Source organism: Rhinolophus hipposideros, assembly GCF_964194185.1.
Source record: "Rhinolophus hipposideros genome assembly, chromosome: 11".
Classification (NCBI taxonomy): Eukaryota; Metazoa; Chordata; class Mammalia; order Chiroptera; family Rhinolophidae; genus Rhinolophus; species Rhinolophus hipposideros.
In genome coordinates, this window is record NC_138057.1 from 47,328,825 (window position 1) to 47,347,897 (window position 19,073).

General features: G+C 36.2%; 1 protein-coding gene across 3 annotated transcripts; it reads left to right on the plus strand.

The window, feature by feature from the left end:
- The first annotated feature begins 1 nt into the window (after position 1).
- RMI1 (RecQ mediated genome instability 1) lies at positions 2–17,499 on the plus strand. 3 transcript variants are annotated; one of them, XM_081067541.1, is made up of 5 exons: positions 16–235; positions 5,884–5,944; positions 9,560–9,607; positions 14,565–14,660; positions 15,404–17,499. In XM_081067541.1, exon 5 carries the CDS (start codon positions 15,435–15,437, stop codon positions 17,313–17,315), a length of 1,881 nt encoding a protein of 626 aa, XP_080923667.1. In that variant the 5' UTR covers positions 16–235; positions 5,884–5,944; positions 9,560–9,607; positions 14,565–14,660; positions 15,404–15,434; the 3' UTR covers positions 17,316–17,499. The 3 variants fall into 3 exon arrangements, with proteins under 3 accessions (XP_080923665.1, XP_080923667.1, XP_080923666.1); XM_081067539.1 differs by lacking the exon at positions 9,560–9,607 and having other exon boundaries at positions 2–235; XM_081067540.1 differs by lacking the exons at positions 16–235; positions 9,560–9,607 and having other exon boundaries at positions 5,814–5,944.
- Positions 17,500–19,073: the final 1,574 nt, after the last annotated feature.

Consider the following 19,073-nt stretch of genomic DNA (forward strand, 5'->3'; position numbering starts at 1 on the left):
GGAGAAACCTCTCGCGAGAACTAAGGGCTACCTCGTTCACGCGCACAGGGAGGGAGCGAGGAAGGGGCGTTTTCCGGCTGGAAGGAATTTTTTGGGTTTGGAGGAGGGGCGTGAGCGGGTGGCAAATCGAGCGGGAAGAGGCAAAACAGAAATAGGTCGCGCACCCTGGCGGTTTTAGTGCTCAGTCGCGCGGTCCGGGAGCCACTGTGGCGCGAGGGAAAGGCGGGATGCCCAGGTCGGTGCTAGGCCCAGATGGGTGCCCCCGTTCCCACAGTTTAAACTCGCGTCTCCCTCCCTGCACCCCCCTTCCCGCCCGGGCTGCCTGGCTGCGGGGCGAGCGGCGGGTCGGTAAGTGCAGCCCGCCTGCCCCCCGGCCCGGCCCACGCCACGGAAACCAGCTGTTAGTAACGTGCTGCAGCGCCAGTCCGGCGCGGCGCGGGCGGGGGGCGCAGCAGGCGGTTCGCGGGCGGCTCGGGCGGGATCCCGGGCAAGGAAGGGGGTCCGGGCCGCCGGGCCGCGGCGGTGAGTCTTGGAGAACTTGTGCCATTGGTTCCTATCGTGAGCCAGCACGCCCGGGGAAGTCTAGGCGTCTCTCCAGGGTTCTCCATTATGACGAAACCTTTCATGCTTTTGCTCTCTCTAGTCTGTCTGTCTCTCTTTTTTTTGTTAATGGGGCTTGTGAGGCGAGTATTTTTGTAGTGTCCTCTCTGCATTTTATCTGTGACAATTTTCTTGGAGTCATATTGCGTTCATCCAAAATGGACGCAAACCTTAAAATGCATTTAGACCCCCCCCGTGCTGTGAATTGAACTCTTTAAAGCGCCTACCTTGTGTCAGGGGTATTCGGCCATAATCAACACATCAAAGACCTCGTCCTCCAATATTTTACCATTGTAGCTTACTCAGTTTACACCACTTGCTTTGTATTTGGTTACTGCGAAGGCCCATGTGCCAAGCTTTGGTGATTTCTTTTGTTAAGACACACACAAGTCACTCCGAATCGGTAACAAACCTGGGAAATCGCCCGGCCAGGTAGTACGAAATTTCCACCTTCCCGACTCTTCAACCCTCCAGCTTTCATGCACAACCCCAAACTAACGTTGAAGTTTAAAGATGTTATAGTTTGCGTACAAGGCTAAATCCACCACTGTGTGTGTATATGTATACGTGTGTGTGCGTATAGTGATGAATTTGTGCTGATTCATTACATTGTAGCTTGATTTCCCTCTTGAATAATTTGCAAAATGGTTGTAACCAGCATGTTTTTTTTTTTGTTTTTTTTTTTAAATGGCCACGATTTCGTCTATCCTTTATCTTTTACTTGCCTACTGAGGAAGAAAACTCTTGTCAGGGGGAACTGAGGACTTCATGAAGCCCCGTGAAGGACCAATACTGGCTGGGAGGACAAATACTTGTTAGAGCGTAGGGTCTGGGATGGTGGAGTTTATAAAAGGTCTCTCTAAGTGGTAATGTAGTTTTTCTAACAGCCTTTTTAAAAGTATTGTAAGTACTTTTTTAAAGTATTGTAGGTCTTGGTGGGAGGTAAAACTTAACTCACAGTTTGGTTCTGTGATACATGGTTCAGATTTTTATAAAGTGCTCAACCAAGAATTGATGAGTGTATGCAGGGGCTGGATATACTTGGATTATAGAGATACAATTTACCAGTCAGGAATTGCAACATTTAATTGAATCTGTCTTAAAACCTGGGGCATTTCACTAACATTAATAGGCACATATAGGGGTACGAACTAACGATGCTTTCTTTCAAGCAAGTATTGCTGTAGCAGCTATCATTTTCTGCCTTGATAAGAAGTGATGAATGGTGAACAGGAATGCAAAGTATGCAGCCCTATCCAGGAACTTCTACCTCCCAATTTTACTCTCTTCTGACTGGACCCTAACTTGTGAAAGCTGTTACCTTTCCTAGATGCCATTGTTGGATTCCTCTGCCCCCCCTTTTTCCACTTGTTTTCTTCTTAACGTTTATAAGTTACTTTTTAGGTTTACTTTTTAAATAACAGGAAAGTCTGTCTTTTCACCATCTTTTCATCCTTTATTGTTCTGAGCCAAACGAGTATATTATACCTATGCTCATTCAAGGATTTGCCAACTTGATTGATGCATTCAATGGCTCCTGTTTTGTGTAATTAATTGTATGATAATTTTGGACTTCCAGTGAATTCAGAGCTAGTATTACTTAGCTGTGAGATTTACTTTAGATAAGCTAACATAAGTGAGGTTGCACACTATCCAAGTGGATGATTATTTGAAATATTATAGTTAACGTTTCCTGAGTTCCCCACCATGTGCCAGACTTTGTGTTGGCTGTTTAACCTTTACTATAATCTGTAGTAAATTGTGATTATCTTTGTTTTGTGGAAGAGGAAATTAAGACTAATAAGTTAAGGAACATGTCTGAGGTAACATAGCAGAGTTGGGATTTAGAGTCCTAAACCTATTCTCTTTCTTTTCCTTACATTAATTATGGGAGATTCACAAATAGCCCCATTGACTACTTCTTTCTGATTTCAATCATTAAATATAATTTGTTCCCCCTAATTTTCAGAGAGTACCTTCTCCAAATTCTGGGATTATTTTGTAATCAACCCAAATGAGTTAAAACATAGATTACCTTTATTTTTCAGATGAAGATAGTGGAAACATGGAGTGATTATAATTTAAATATTTGTTAGTGCTTTTAAGTTTTGGTTATTGGTTGAATGCCATATACAACTTCTAAAGGATGGTACTTCTGCCCCTTTTTGTTTTTTAGAAAATTGGGATACATGAGCCTGATTGAAAATTATAAATCAAATATGCTTAGGTCTTAGTGGTGAATGATATAATTTTCTTATTCTATGCTGCTCAGTTTCTGCAGTCAAGATCTAGCATATAGTAGATTATTGTGGTCAGCCAAGTTTAGCATGCACAAAATGTCTTATCAAATTAAATAACATTTTTTATGATTATAAAATTAGTGGGGATTAAGATCTATGTAGTTTTATATCTCGCCTTTTTCCTGACAAAATAAAATAGGAACATTTTCATGTCATTAAGTAGTTTTTAAAAATGATTTTTAAAGACTCCATAGCCTTCCATTTCATGGATCCAATGTAGTATATTTAATTTTTTTCTAATGTTAAATATTTAGATTGTTTCTGGTTTTTTCCCCCGCATTGTAAAAACACAATTACAAACACTCAGGTACATAAATCTTTGTCTCCATTTCTCATTGTTTTCTTAAGCTTAACCTTGGAAAGTAAAAAGTGTATCGTATGGTATGAACATTTCTTAGTATACAATTTAAAGAGCATTCTTTTGAGGATCAGGGGCTGTTTTTTTGTATTAGCAGATGGAAGTTGTGCTGCTCTCGGTAACACCACCTCTCTGAATTGCTTCTACCGGCAGTAACTGGTTTACTCAATTTCTTGAGAAAGGGGGGAACAAAAACCTTAGGAATTCTCTGAAGAAGAAGATGCGAGTAATCGAATTTACTAAATTATTAAGGCGCTTGGTTATTGAAACCCAATCTAAGCTTTATAATATAGATCCCACATGATAATAATACTTTTTCCATTTAATTAAAATTTTTAATGAACTTATTTTCTAACCTGTAGGAAAATAATCCCATTATACATAGAATCATCTTTCTGATTACAATTATTATAACACAATTGTGGGGACTATATCCGTGTTCAGATCAATATACCTTCCACTTACTTTGCTGTTAAATGACGAGTTCTCTGTAACGTGCATTTAGTAGTCAGTTCCCCACTCCCCCAAACATCTTGACTTTTTGGTAAAATATTTGATATTATCTGTAATTGAGTGCTTGTACAATGTTAAGTATTTCAACACATTTGTGTTTTAAAAATATCTTGGTTATCTTTTGGGGTTTTAGTCATTGGAATTTTTTCTTTGTCTAGTTATGATAACAGTATTATAAAATTATAGGATGTCAGCTTCAGAAGTGGAAATTCAAATCCTACAGGGTAGTACTTGGAGAGAATTATCAATTAATACTGCCATACATTAATACAATAATTTAGTTGTGGTTTCCTTGAGCAGTGTCTCTCAGAATTTGTAATTGTCACTTAAAAGTTTTGACGCTTCCTGTGTTCAACAGCACAAACAAGTGCATATTTGAAATAAATAAAAAATAAATGGATACATATCAGTTTGTGATATTTTAAAAATTTTTAAATTTTGTCGTATCTTTGAATTATAACAAAAGTAGTACTTAACCATAACATTGTTTTGAAGCTGTCATAAAGACAGATGCAATAGGTGATGTTGTTTTTCTTTCATTTGATTTTGTAAATAAAATAATTTAGAATGCACTTGGTGAGCTTGTTATTTGAGATCTGAGAAAAGCCTGGTCATTATAATACTGTGCTCTTATAGAGTAGCCGTTTATGAGTGACTTTCATATGTCAGTGGGTTTTATATGTAAATGAGGGACTGGCTATAATTTCTCTTTTCACTTAAGTCAACAAGGTCTAGAAAAAGACATAGGAATGGAGAGCAGAATTTATATTCTAGTTCTAGGTCTTCTATTAGGTATGATCTTAATCTTCATGCCTCTGTTTCATATTCTCTCAGATGGCAATACCTACCTGCCATAAATTATTATTTTGAGACTTAGGTAATACTGCAAATTTGAAAGTATTTTGAAAAAAGGTAAAGTCTTACAAATAAGGGATTTTAATTTTTGTTACCAGCAAACCCTCATCGTTAATTCTGTGTTTATACAGCTGTACCTGCTGGGATACAGGATTAACACCTGAAATTCATCCTTGTTCCTTTTCTCTCCAGTCTGGACCTTTTCAATTTAAAACCAGTCATTCTTCCTTTTTTCCTGGTTCCTTCCTCTTCCTAGAAGTATTAACAGTATTATCTCCTATTATTTAACAAATTCAGGTAGAAAATAGCATTTGTATTACATGACCACATGTGATATTTAGGCATACTGATTTATATAGTATAAAACATTCTGCAAAAAACTTAATTGTAATTGTGGCATTTTTACTTGATAATTCACTTAAACAATTTATAAGTACTGAAGTACACTTCGTCCTGATTTCATTTCACTTAATGACTGTGGAGACAGAGCCAGAGTGCAGTTTCCAGGCTCTAGGCCTCACGTGGAAAGGTGCTCACTTGGGTAGTAAATGGCCATCAACTGTGATTTGGATGGCCATCAGCTTAGTTGGCTATCAACTGTAACCAGTGAGCCATTGGCCACTAATATAACTGCTGTGGCTACACTAGTGAAAATGGGGGCTAGCAAGAAGATGGTGGCTGGCAAGCACCGACTGCAGTTAGCATGGCGGAGTGCGAGTTGCAGATTGCAGAGAAATGGACAGCAGGTTTCAGACAGTGTGGCTCCTGCTTCCTGTGTCTCTAATCCCGCCGTCAGCGAGAGTATAGTGGTATGACTCCACTATCTATGGCCCCGTGGGTGTTCCTTTTTGGCCTCTCCACATCCTGCATTCTTATATGGGGAGTGGGACCAGAGACCCCCATAGGACGCCCCACATGACACATGGCACAGCGAGCAGGGTCTCCTGCATGACAGACTGTCATCACATTAATACAGCACCTTTGGAAATTATACTAGGTCCATTTGCCAGCACTGTGCTGTTTAAATTTTAGTGGAAGAAATAGGTAACTTACTAAATGAGCTCACCTAATTTTTAAGGTTAATTTTTGAGGTTAAAAAAAGATAACAAATAGCAATAAGATAGTACTTTGGAATCTTAGAATATAAGTACACATATTTCAGTCTTGATGTCACTAAGCTATGGCTTCATGGAATCATGCTTGGAGGTTTTAATATGCCTTTAATTAATTTCATATTTTGATGTTATTTTGTTTTAGGTCTATCTTTTAAGTATACAGCTGGATGTGATTTATTCAATTTGAGAGTATCTTTTAACAGGTGAGTCATTATCATGTGTTCAATTATCATTGTTGACATTTAGACTTCTTTCTACCATCTTATTTATTGTTTGTATTTATAGTGTAGTGCTTGCCCATTCCTTTTGTGTCTTCTCTTGGATTGTTTTCTTTATTCTTTGTTTTCCTCAGCAAGTTTGAAAGTCAGTTGTGATATTTCTATCCTTTTGGTATTTGTCTTCAGTTTTTTGATTGGGGGTATAATTTACATTTAGTAAAAGTTATGTTCTTTTTGGTGTATGGTTCTATGAGTCTTGACAAACATAGTCACATCACCATCACTGCCACCACGTCCTGATATAGAACAGTTTCATCACCCCCACAATACCCTTGTGCCCCCTGTAGTAATCTCCTCTTCACACCCTCAGCCTTTGGACCACTGAGCTGTTTTCTATTTCTATCGTAGTGTTACATTTTTCAGAATGTCATATAAAAGTCACTTAGCACACTGCATTTGACATTTGTCTTCGTCTGTTTGGGTTACTATAACAAAATACCATGAACTGGGTGGCTTATAAACAACAGAAATTTATTTCTCTGGAGGCTGGGAAGTCAAAGATCAAGGCAATGGCAGATTTGGTGTCTGGTGAGGGCACACTTCCTGTTTCATGGATGATCATCTTTCTGTTGTAACCTCCCATAGCGGAAGGGGCAAGGTGATTCTGGGGGTTAGGGGCTCTCTTTTATAAGAATCCTAATCCCTTTCATGACAGCTCTACCCTCATGACCTCTAAGCATGTCCCAAAGGCCCCACCTCCTAATACCATCACATGGAGTATTAGGATTTCAACATATGAATTTTGGGGGGGGACACAGTCTATAGCAACATTCATCCAAGTTATTGTAACCATTAGTAGTTTATTCTTTTTTAAATTACTGAATAGTATCCTATTGTAATGCTATACCACAATTTGTTTATATATTCCCAGTTGAAGGATGTGGGTTTCCAGTTTTTGGTGACTATAAATAAAGCTGGTATAAACATTCACATGACAGGTTTTTAATGAGTGTAAGTTTTCATTTCTCTGAGTAAATACCTAGTAATATGATTGCTGGGTTGTATGGTATAAGTGTATGTTAAACTTTCTATGAAGATGCTCATCTGTTTTTCTAAGAAACTGCTAAACTGCTTTCCAAAGTGGCTGTGCCATTTTGCATTACCGCCAGTAATGTATGAGCACTCTAGTACTTGGTATTGTCAGTTATTTTGTATTTCAGCTATGCTAATAGATTTGTAGTTCACAGTGTGATTTTAATTTTGCATTTCCCTAATGTCTAATAATAATGAGCATTTTTAATGTGTTTACTTGCCATCTGCATATCTTATTTGGTGAAATGTCTATTTAAATCTTTTGCTCTTAAATTTTTATTGGGGAACAGCGTGTTTTTCTAGGACCCATCCGCTCCCAAGTCAAGTTGTCCTTTAGTCTAGTTGTTGAGGGTGTGGCTCAGCTCCAAGTCTAGTTGCTGTTTTCAGATTAGTTGCGGGGTGGGGGGGTGGGGGGGTAGGAGGGGTTAGGGTGGGGGGTGGAGGGGAGTGCAGCCTGCCATCCCATGTGGGAATTGAACAGGCAACTTTGTTGTTAAGAGCTGGCCTTAACCAACTGAGCCATCCGGCCTCCCCCTTTTGCTCATTTTAAAATTGGATTTTTAAAAATTGAATTTTAGAATTCTTTATGTATCCTGGATAAAAGTTTTTTGTCAGTTATGTGCTTCTCCCAGTCTGTGGCTTGTCTTTTGTGTGTATGTGTGGCTTGTCTTTATACTCTTAACAGTGTCTTTCACAGAGTAAAATTTAAAAATTTTGATGAATCCCAATTTATTAATCTCTTTATGAATTATGCTTTTAGTGTTATATCTAAGAAAACTTAAGAAACCAAGGTTACACAGATTTTTCTCCTAACTTTTTTTTTTTTAATTAAGGTATAATTGACATGTAACATCACATTAGTTTCAGGTGTATGACACAATGATTTGCTATTTTTATACTTTGGGAAATGATCGGTAAGTCTAGTTAACATCTATCACCACACAGTTACAAAAAATATTTTTCTTGTGATGATAACTTTTAAAATCTGCTCACTTAGTAACTTTCAAATATGCACTACAGGGGTAGCTGGTTAGCCCAGTTGGTTAGAGTGGTGCTCTTAACAACAAGGTTGCCGGTTCGATCCCCACATGGGCCACTGTGAGCTGCACCCTCCACAACTAGATTGAAACAACTACTTGACTTGGAGCTGATGGATCCTGGAAAAACACACTTAAAATAAATAAAAGCTAAAAAAAAAAAGCACTATAGAGTTATTAAGTGTAGTCACCATGCTGCACATTACATTCCCATGACTTATTTTATAACTGGAAGTTTGTACCTTTTGACCCCCTACCCCCTTTATCCATTTTGCCCACCCTACTTCGGCCAAACATCAACCTGTCTGTGTATCTATGAACTTGATATTTTTCTCCTAACTTTCCTTACAGATGTTTTATAGTTTTAGTTTTCACATTTAGGTCTATGATCCATTTAGAGTTTCTATATATGTTGTGAGGTGTTGGTTGTGGTTTGTATTTTTGCATATGAATGTCCAGTTTCAGCACCATTTCTTCAAAAGACTCTCCTGTTTTCATTGAATTGCCTTTGCAACTTTGTAGAAAGTGAATTGACTATATATGTGTGTGGGTCTATTTCTAGCTTGTCTTCTTATTGCCCTATATGTTAATCCTTTTGCCAATATCTCACCATCTTAATTATTGTAGTTTTATACTAAGTCTTAAACTCAGTGTGAGTCCTCTTTGTTTTTCTTTTTCAAAATTATTTTGGCTATTCTAGTTCCTTTGCCTTTTCATGTAAATTTTAGAATCAGCTTGTCATTTTTCACACACACAAAATTCTAGGATTTTGAATGGAATTGCATTGAATCTATAGATCAGTTGGGGAGAACTGAAACCGTAATACAGAGTTTTCAATGCTGGCTTATCTCTTCATTTGGTTGGGTTGTCTTTGATTTCTTTTGTAAGTAGTTTGTAGTTTTTCAGTATACATATCCTGCATATACTTTGTTAGATTTAAGTTTTTGGTGCTATTGTAAATTGTTCTGTTTTGTTCATTACCTGTACAGTTGAGTCTGGTTATGTGTGGTAGTTATAAAGTCATTGTGAACAGAGAATTAGGGAGTACTGAACCCCTGCTCCTAGGAGAAATATGAGATTAGGTTCCTACAAGCCTCTGATTATGACATTTTTATCAGCTGATCAATACATAACTTTTTTGTGTGTGCATTTCTGTTTAAAGACACTTTATTCAATACATGTTGTTTCATTAACATTGAATTTGTGACCAATGGCACTATAGCTCATGCCCGATTGAAGCTTAATCTAACACATTTTTTCCCATATGACATCACAGCTTTATTGCACTTAGGAACACTAGATAGCACTTTAGCACTATGCTAGAGGGCCATTTTAAACAGTGAAATTATCAATAAAAAGCACAAAAGTGAAAAATGTAGCACTAAATAGAGCATGAAAAAAGAAAGACAGCATGAAAAAGGCAGTTTGCATCTTGCTAACTCATTTACCAGGTGATGTATCTTTTTTGTAGATTCTTTGGCATTTTCCTCATAAACATTCCTGTTATCTGCAAATACTGGTAATTTTATTTTTTCATTTCTCCCCTTCTTTCTTCTTGATTGCCCCCTCCCTTTTTTTTTGTTGTAGTAGAAAAACATAACATAGATTTACTCTCTTAGCAATTTTTAAGTGTACATTATGTACTATATGTACTATATGTACCTTGTTGTGTAACATCTCTGGAACTTATTTTTCTTGCATTAATGAAATTCCATATTCATTGAACAACTGCCTGTTTCTCCCTCCCCTCAGCTTTGGCAACCACAATTCTATTTTATACTTTTATGAGTTTGATTACTTTAGGTACTTCATATAAGCTGAATCATTCAGTATTTGCCTTTTTGTGAATAGCTTATTCCACTTAGCATAATGTCCTTAAGTTTCATCCATGTTGTAGCATATACCAGAATTTCCTTCCTTTTTTTAAAAGCTGAATAATATTGCTTCTTATGTATATACCACGTTTTCTTTATCCATTCATCTGTTAATGGACATTTTGGTTGCTTCCACGTTTTGTCTTATGAATAATACTGTAATGAACATGGGTGTGCAAACATCTTTTTGAGATTCTGTTCTCAATTCCACTGGGTACATCCTCAGAAATGGGATTGCTGGGTCATGTGGTAGTTCTAGTTTTAATTTTTTGAGGAACTTCCATTCTGTTTTCCATAGTGACTGTACCATTTACATTCCCACCAACAGTGCATAAGGGTTCTAATTTCTCCACATCCTCGCTTGATTTTTTTTGTTTATTTGCTTGTTTTTTTTGTTAGTGGCCATCGTAAGGGGTGTGAAGTGATATCTCATTGTGGTTTTAATTTGCATTTATCTTCTGATTAGTGCTGGTGAGTGTGTTTTCATTTGTTGGTTATTTGTACATCTTCATTAGAGAAATGTCTGTTCAAGTCCTTGGCCCATTTTTAAATTGAATTGTTTGTTACTGAGTTGAGTTCTTTATATGTTCTGGATATTTACTCCATATCAGATATATAGTTTGCAAATATTTCCTCCCATACTGTAGGTAGCTTTTTCACTCTGTTTCCTTTGCTGCAGAGTTTTTAAATTTGAGACAGTCCTATTTGTCTATTTTTGCTTTTGTGAACTGTGTTTTTGACGTCATATCCAAGAAATCATTGCCCATTGCAGTATCATGAAGGTTTTCTTCTAGGAATTTGATAGTTTCATGTCTTAAATTTAGATCTTTAAAACATTTTGAGTTAAATTTTGAATATGGTGTAAGGCAAGGATCCATTCCTACATGTGGATATCCAGTTTTCCATCACCATATGTTGAAGAGACTATCATTTCCCCATTGTGTAATCTTGGCTCTCTTCTCAAAGTTCATTTGATCGTACGTATATGTGAAAGTTTATTTCTGGACTCTACTCTGTTCCATTGGTTTATATATCTGTCTTGATGCTTTTATTTTTTCTATTTTAATCTATATACCTTTATTTCCTTTTCTTGTCTTACTGCACTGACATGGGCCTCCAGTACAATGTTGATATGTTGAGAGTGGACATTTTTGACTTATTTCTGATTTTAGGGGAAAAATTTTTCTTTTATACCTTTTAATTTTGCACATTTTATTTATTTATTCATTTATTTTAAAGAGGGCACAGCTCACATTGGCCCATGTGGGGATTAAACCGGCAACTTTGGTGTTATTAGCACCATGCTCTAACCAACTGAGCTAACAGGCCATCCCTATACCTTTAATTTTAAAAGATAAATACTCTTATACTATTTTGTTCATTGTTAGTAGCAGAAATGAAAAACTCAGTAGAACACATGAATGTTAAAGATAAGACAATCTCCCCCCAAATTAAACATCAGTACAAAGAAATCAGTGGAACATAGAAGATAAAAGAAAATAAAAGTCTTACATGTATCATTTAATATATAACACTTTAAATAATTGTTTTGAAAAATGCCCTTCTTTTCCTTTGTTCTCTTCCCCAGAGGCAACCACTTTCATCTTTTCTAGCTGATTCTGTTTTATATTTACTTCTATAGCTCTGGAAACCATGCAGATACTGCTACTTCTGATTTTTCGGTTTTAGGCATTATCTATTGACTTTCACCACGGAGATGCAGATTTAGCTCTTTTCCACCTACCTTTCTCCCCGTACCTTTACCCTCACACATGTTTGTCCATCTTGCTATTAGCTATGTTAAAATTGTTGTCAGATTAGTATTTAGAGTTTACATTATTGCCTATGTACATGTTATTTACAATTAAGCCATGCAGCATACAAATACTACTTTTTCCTGTACAACATTTTGTTGTTTCTTTTTTTCTCTTAGTTTTCTGTATTTTTCATTAATTCAGCTCCTGACTCCAGTTATTTAAAACTCTGTTGTACATTGAGCTACATCAATGTTCCAACTACCGAGTTTCCCCGAAAATAAGACCTAGTCGGACCATCAGCTCTAATGCATCTTTTGTAGCAAAAATTAAAATAAGACCTGGTATTATATTATGTTACATTATATTATACTATACCCAGTCTTATATTAAAATAAGACCAGGTCTTACATTAATTTTTGCTCCAAAAGACGCGTTAGAGCTGATGGTCCAGCTAGGTCTTATTTTCAGGAAAACACAGTAACAGGTGTGAAAGAGAAAGACGTGAAATCTTGGAAACAGTGGTCTTACACAATTTCATCTTCTTGAAAAATAATCTCTCCTGAGGCCCTTTGGGCTGTTTGCCTTTACATCCTGCAAATACCCTTTACTATAATATTTTACCTCTCTTGTTTTAGATCGAGCATGTCGTGTCTTCCTCTTTCTTGTTTATTCCTGTTGTTGTATCCTCCATTACAAAAATTGTTTTAGACAGTGCTGATCTGAAAATGTTTTTATTTCATTGTCATATTCGATTGATACTTTGCCTGGGTAGACACTTCTAGGTTGGAAATAATTTTCATTCAGAAATTCGAAAGAATTGCTTATAAGGAATTGCTACCTTATAACTTCCATTGAGAAATCTAAAGCCATTTTCATTCCTGATATTCTGAATGTGACCTCTTTGTTGTTTGTTTTCCCTTTCTGGAAGCTTGCAGAATCTTTTTTTCCTGTATTCTAAAATTTTGTAAAGATATGCCTTGTTTTATGTCTGTTTTTATCCATTGTTGTTGAGTCCTTTTCATCTGAAAGTTCTTGTCTTTAAGTTCTGGAAATTTTTCTGAATTTTTTCTTTGATTATTGCCTTCCCCAAGCCCCCATATTCCATTGGTATCTTTGTACTGATGTTTTACTTTTCTAAGAGATTTTATTATTTTCCATTCATTCTACTGTTTTTCATTTCTGCTATCATATTTTAAATTTCTAAGAGTTGTTTTCTGTCCTGTGAATATCCCTTGTTATAGCATCCTATTCTTATTCATTGGATATGATGTCTTATTTCTCTGAGTATATTGATAGCTTTTTTGAAGTTTTTGTCTCCCTTCATGGTCACTTCACTGCATTTTTTTCTGTTTGATGTAGTTTCTTATTAGAGGTCTTTTGATATCTTGTCATAATTAAGTATGGGAAACTAGAAAGAATGCTGGTTGGAACTCTGAGTCCGTTGATGTAGTCTCAAAATAGGCTGTTTTATTGGAGAACCTCTCACGTTAGTATCTCTAGGTCTTTTCTGTTAAGGTAGTAAGATTGCCCAGAGAAAGATTTTCTAGTCTCCTTCTAGGAGAGTATAGGCCTAGTCACTAGTATTTCTGGGAGCTTTGTAGAGGACGAGAGTAGCATGTGTTCAGCCTTTCGTATTTAAGAATTTATTTGTTCTCCCTGTTTTCAGTATAATACCTTCAGCAGTACTTTGATGTCCTCCAGTCTAAGTAGACTCTGTTTTACACCTCCAGAAGGTAGAAGGAGCAGTTTTTCTGACATGGGATGGAGATGCCACAGTCTTAATGTCTTAAAGAATCTTCTAATAAATCTTTTTTTAGAGTGCCTTTTACTTCCAAATGTATGTCTAAGAAAGAAGAAGTCAGTATTGAATACATATGTGGCTTAAGCTAAATGACATAGGAAACCAGGCAATGTATATACCAATTAAATTTGTAAGAAATACGAGGTAAAAAATGAAATCTTTGGATAAGCTTTAAGTTTGTGCAAAGAAGCAAGATTTGCTATTCTTCAAAAGTGAAGGGACCTACTACGTAACATACAGAAATAATTTAATACCTTTTCACAAGAAATAGCTTGAGCTTTGCTAATGCGTCATATTCCATGAAGTCATCTATAATGCTAATCCATGGAACAGGTGCTTCTTTCTTCTTCTGTAACCTATTTATGCGGTAGTTTTCATGGATTTCTGGCCCATGTTGCAGGTTTATCCGGGACTTTACCCTTGTTCTGTCAGAAGTAGGTCTGGAGGGTTGTTGTCTTTTGGATCTCCTCCTCCACCTTAGTGCTGCCACTGCCATGGGATCCCAGAGCCTTCAACTTTTTCTCCTTCTGCAGGCGGTACTGCTCAATTTCAGCCTAAGCTGCTTTGGCCTACTTCAGCCTCTGGTCACTTAGGGGCCTTGGACACCTGGGCAGCCTGTTTCTTGTCCTACATCAGCTGCTGGGTGCCCTGCAACTGACACCATGGAGGTGGTAATTTTTAGGTCTAGGTGAGAGGCCTAAGTGCGCTGGATTGCCCCTTGGGTCCGCTGACCCAGCTGCCCAAGATCTGGGCCTGGACTGTGCCCTGCCGGCCATCCTCTCCAATCTCCTTTAATTTTCACAGTAACCCTAGGAAGTACGTGGTATATAGACAAGGAAACAAGCTTAGAATGTGTACGTTTCTCAAGGTCACTCTCTTCTGCTTATCTCACTCCAAACCTCATGTTTTTATTCTATATTTCCTATGCTCTGCCCTGATTGTTAACAGGAACCTGAAAAACCATATCATCGAACCCTTGCACTCATGCAAATAGTGATTCTTTTTGCAACTTTCTCTTATAACCCTTACTGCTTCTTGTCTTAGCTCCCAGGGCTATTTCTGAGCAGTAGAGGTTACAAGTACTCACTGAACAACCAGTTCCAAGTCCTGTCATCAAATCCTATGCTCCTGTTCCAAATGGTAAGTTTTCTTACGGAAGTATTAAAACATAAATTCTAATTCTTAGCTGTCTTCACCTGTAGAAAGAAAAAATATACTTTTGTGAACACAGGGTTAGTTAGTGTTTACTGTTTTATCATACTGAAAAAATCAGAAGTATATTTGCCTGGTAGGACTGTTGAGAATTATTTAGCTAAACAAGTAAGATGCTTTGCATCAGCTCAGAATTTATTGTTATTTGTTACAATTTTATCCTTAGACCATATATTTAAGTGCTGTATGGTTAAACACAATGTTAAGTTTTGATTATGGATATGAAAATAATCTTAGTGAATATCGTTTTCTAACTACATTTTAAATTATAACCTGATTATTAATATAATAATCTCTGTTTAGTGTGTGTCTATCATAGGTCTGACATTATGATTTACAAATGTTAATCATGTAATCCTCACAACAACCCTGTAACATAGATGGTGGTGTTGACATTTTAAAGATGAAAAGACTGGGTGAGAGAAGTTAAGAAATTTATATTAGGTCACAGAGCTTGTAATTCGACAGAGCTAACTTTTAAACCTTTTGCTTTTCTCATACCATTTGATTGCTTATGGTATTTAAATTTTGGCTGTGTAGAAAGTCAAAGAACTTTAAGATGCTGAAGTGAAAAAAATCAAAAGGATATAGTTATGCCTGTTTGTGCAATAATGTACAGAATTCTAGAGACTATAAGTATACTGAATTATAATCTTTCTTTTTTTTTTTAGGTTACAGCTGTATGTTTTTCATTTTAAAGAAATGAGTGTAACTAATATTGCACTAAGAGTTGAAACCTGGCTTTTAGCTACATGGCATGTTAAAGTACCTCTAATGTGGTTGGAAGCTTGTGTTAACTGGATTCAAGAAGAAAATGAAAATGTTAATTTGAGTCAGGCACAAATGAATAAACGGGTGTTTGAGCAGTGGCTCCTTACCGATCTGAGAGATTTGGAGCATCCTATTTTACCTGATAGCATTTTAGGAGTTCCAAAAGGAGACCTGAATGGATTTTTCGCTCTGCAGATTAATTCATTGGTTGATGTAAGTCAACCTGCATATTCTCAGATACAAAAGTTGAGAGGAAAGAACTGTACAAATGACCTAATTACAGCTGAACCGCAAGTAACCCCAAAACCTTGGGAAGCAAAGCCTTCACGAATGTTGATGCTACAGTTAACTGATGGGATTGTACAAATACAGGGAATGGAATATCAGCCTATTCCAGCTCTTCATAGTCATCTTCCTCCAGGTACAAAAATTTTGATTTATGGAAACATTTCTTTCCGTCTTGGTGTTCTCTTATTGAAACCAGAAAATGTGAAGGTGTTGGGAGGAGAAGTGGATGCTCTTTTAGAGGACTACGCACAAGAAAAAGTACTTGGAAGATTAATTGGGGAAACTGATCCTATAGTTTCAATCATACCAAATAATTCTAACCAAAGCATCCCCAGAATTACAGATGGTGTAGATCTTGTGTTAGAGCCTTCTGATGAAGAACTCTTGGCAAGTCTTGATGAAAATGATGAGCTTGCAGCAAATAATGACACCTCCTTGGAGAGAAGATGTTTCAGCACAGGTAGTTCTTCAAATACGATTCCCACAAGACAGTCAGGTTTTGAACCAGGACTTGTTCTTTCTCCAAGACTCAATGAAAAACCACCAAATCAATCTGTGCATTTCACTGATGGGGAATTAGATGACTTTTCATTGGCTGAGGCCTTGCTTTTGGAAGAAGCTGTCCGGAAAGAACAAGCGGAGACTAAAGAATTGCAGCCATTGACTTTGAACAGAATCACAGATGATAGTATAGAGAGATCTTTAGACAAACCTAATACTTCAAGTAATTTTTTTTTGGTTTCCAAAAATGGAAATAATTGGAATGAAAAAAATTTATCTGAACAAATGACTAATGAAGACAAATCTTTTAGTTGTCTATCTCCTAGAGACCACAACAATAGTGTGTTTTCAGTTAATCGTAATGTACCCCTTTCCTATAATTTTACAAATAAAGGTAAGAACTCAGAGACAGATGATAAAGTAAAACAAACCATCGGCAGTTCAGAGGGACATTCCTTAAATAATAAAATGTTAAATGGAGAAATAGTCAGTTATGTATCAAAAAGAAGTTCACAAATTTCTAATGAAAATGTTCACCATTTACAGAATTGTTCTTTGAGATCATCAGAGAACAGCACTAATCTTTTTATTGCCATGGATTTGTATTCTCCACCCTTTATCTATTTGTCTGTTCTAATGGCCAACAAACCAAAGGAAGTTACAACAGTGAAAGTCAAAGCATTTATTGTAACCTTAACTGGAAATCTTTCAAGTTCTGGTGGCATTTGGAGTGTAACAGCAAAGATTTCTGATGGTACTGCGTATCTAGATGTAGACTTTGTAGATGAAATAATTACTAGTCTGATAGGGTTTTCAGTACCAGAAATGAAAAAATTAAAAAAGGATCCTCTTCAGTATCAAAAGTTCCTGGAAGGTTTGCAGAACTGTCAGAGAGAGCTAATAGATTTGTGCTGTCTAATGACTATTTCGTTTAATCCCTCCTTGTCTAAAGTAATGGTACTGGCATTACAAGATGTTAATGCAGAACACCTTGAGAACCTAAAGAAGCGATTGAATAAATAATTTACTAAAATAGTATGAGAAAACAATGAAATACTTAGAATTAAATTTGTCCTTTTATCTTTGAAACTTTCTTTTCGTAAAAAGGAATAAGGAAGTTTCATGACTAATTTCAATTTCATTTTAAAATGTTTAATCATGTTTGTGTTTTTAGGTTTTTAAAATAAATATTTTATAACAATTGTTAGATGAAGGAATTTGGTGACTACTGTTTTTGAGAAGTTTGTTTTCCGCGCATAAGATGACTGTTGGGTGGCCAGTTAGCTCACGTGGTTAGAGCACAATGCTCATAACACCAAGGTTGCCGGTTTGATCCCTGCATGGGCCACTGTGAGCTGCGCCCTCCACAACTAGATTGAAACAACTCTTGACTTGGAGCTGATGGGTCCTGGAAAAATACACTTAAAATAAATTTTTAAAAAATTGCTGAAGTATTATAGTGGTGTTACCGAGTGTGTCATATTGTTGAAAGTTCACAATTATAAATAGATTGAGTACTCTAATATGTTGAGTACTCAAAAAGGTTTGTTTATATTATACTTAGGAAAATGTAAATTCAGTAAATCAGAATGTCAGGTTTTCAGATGTCAATTGTTTTGCTGGTTTTTATTTTGCTCTTGTAAATGTCTGGCATGTTTAAGTGAAATATTATGTTAACAAGATACCATTTCAGAGAGTATATTGAATGGTTAAAAAAAACCTTAGTTTCAAAGATAATTTATTTTAAAAGGCTTAGTAAAAAGTTCATTATTAAGGTGCGGTAAATATTTCATGTTTTTGGACTAAAATAAGGTATTTATTCATGTCTTTAGGTGTTATTCCCTTTCTGAATTAGCTCTACATGTAAGCCTCTCGTTCTTTTTTTGGAAGTGCTGACTTTTTTCAAAGGGAGACTGTTTATCACTTTGCTTTTAAAAATATTAAAATATTTGAAAGTTAAAGTTATTTTTATTAATATTTAAGAATTGTAAAATCTTGAATTTTAAAACATTAAACATTAATAAAATGATGACTCCTTTTATTTTAGTTAAAATAATGCAATAGGAAAATATCTGGAAGATAAATACATATATAAAATATAGACATAGTAGAAAAATATTTTAAAAATCTTTTGTCTTTGTTTGAAGGATGATAATCAGAGTTCAAGGCACAACACAGATTTTGCTGATGTATGCCCTAGTAGTAACCTCTTCTATATAGTACTTGCGTAGCTCTTTTACTATAAGAGATCTAAATGAGATGGCATTGTTTTTCTTCTGAATGTTCTTTTCTTGTATTCTATCTCTGTGAGTAGTGTTTGAAAGCTGAGTTTAGATCTTATTTTCTCTTCATATTCAATCACCAAAGGCCGGAGATATAGTACTTTACCATATCAATCCATCCTTTCAAATTGGTGCTTTCATTCTCTGGTCTTCTCTTGCCTGGATTATTATTCCGGTGGGTTTACTAATTGGTCTTTGCCTTATTTTGCCCTCAAACCTATTCATATAATTCTGCCTGAATGATCTTTTTCGAATAAATTTATTTTTGTTTTCTCTTCATTAACCTTTGATATCGACCTCCTCCTGCCCTCTTACTTATGAGAAGGAAGTCCAAACTCTTCATCTGGTATGTAAGATGTCTTGTTACCTGGCCTTTCCCTTTCTTTTCAGCCTCATCTTGCGCCATTACTTTCCTCCTACCTCATCTGCCTCTAAATTTTAGTCAGATCACATTGTCTGTAGTTCCCCAAGCATGTAGGGAAATATACCTCATGCTTTC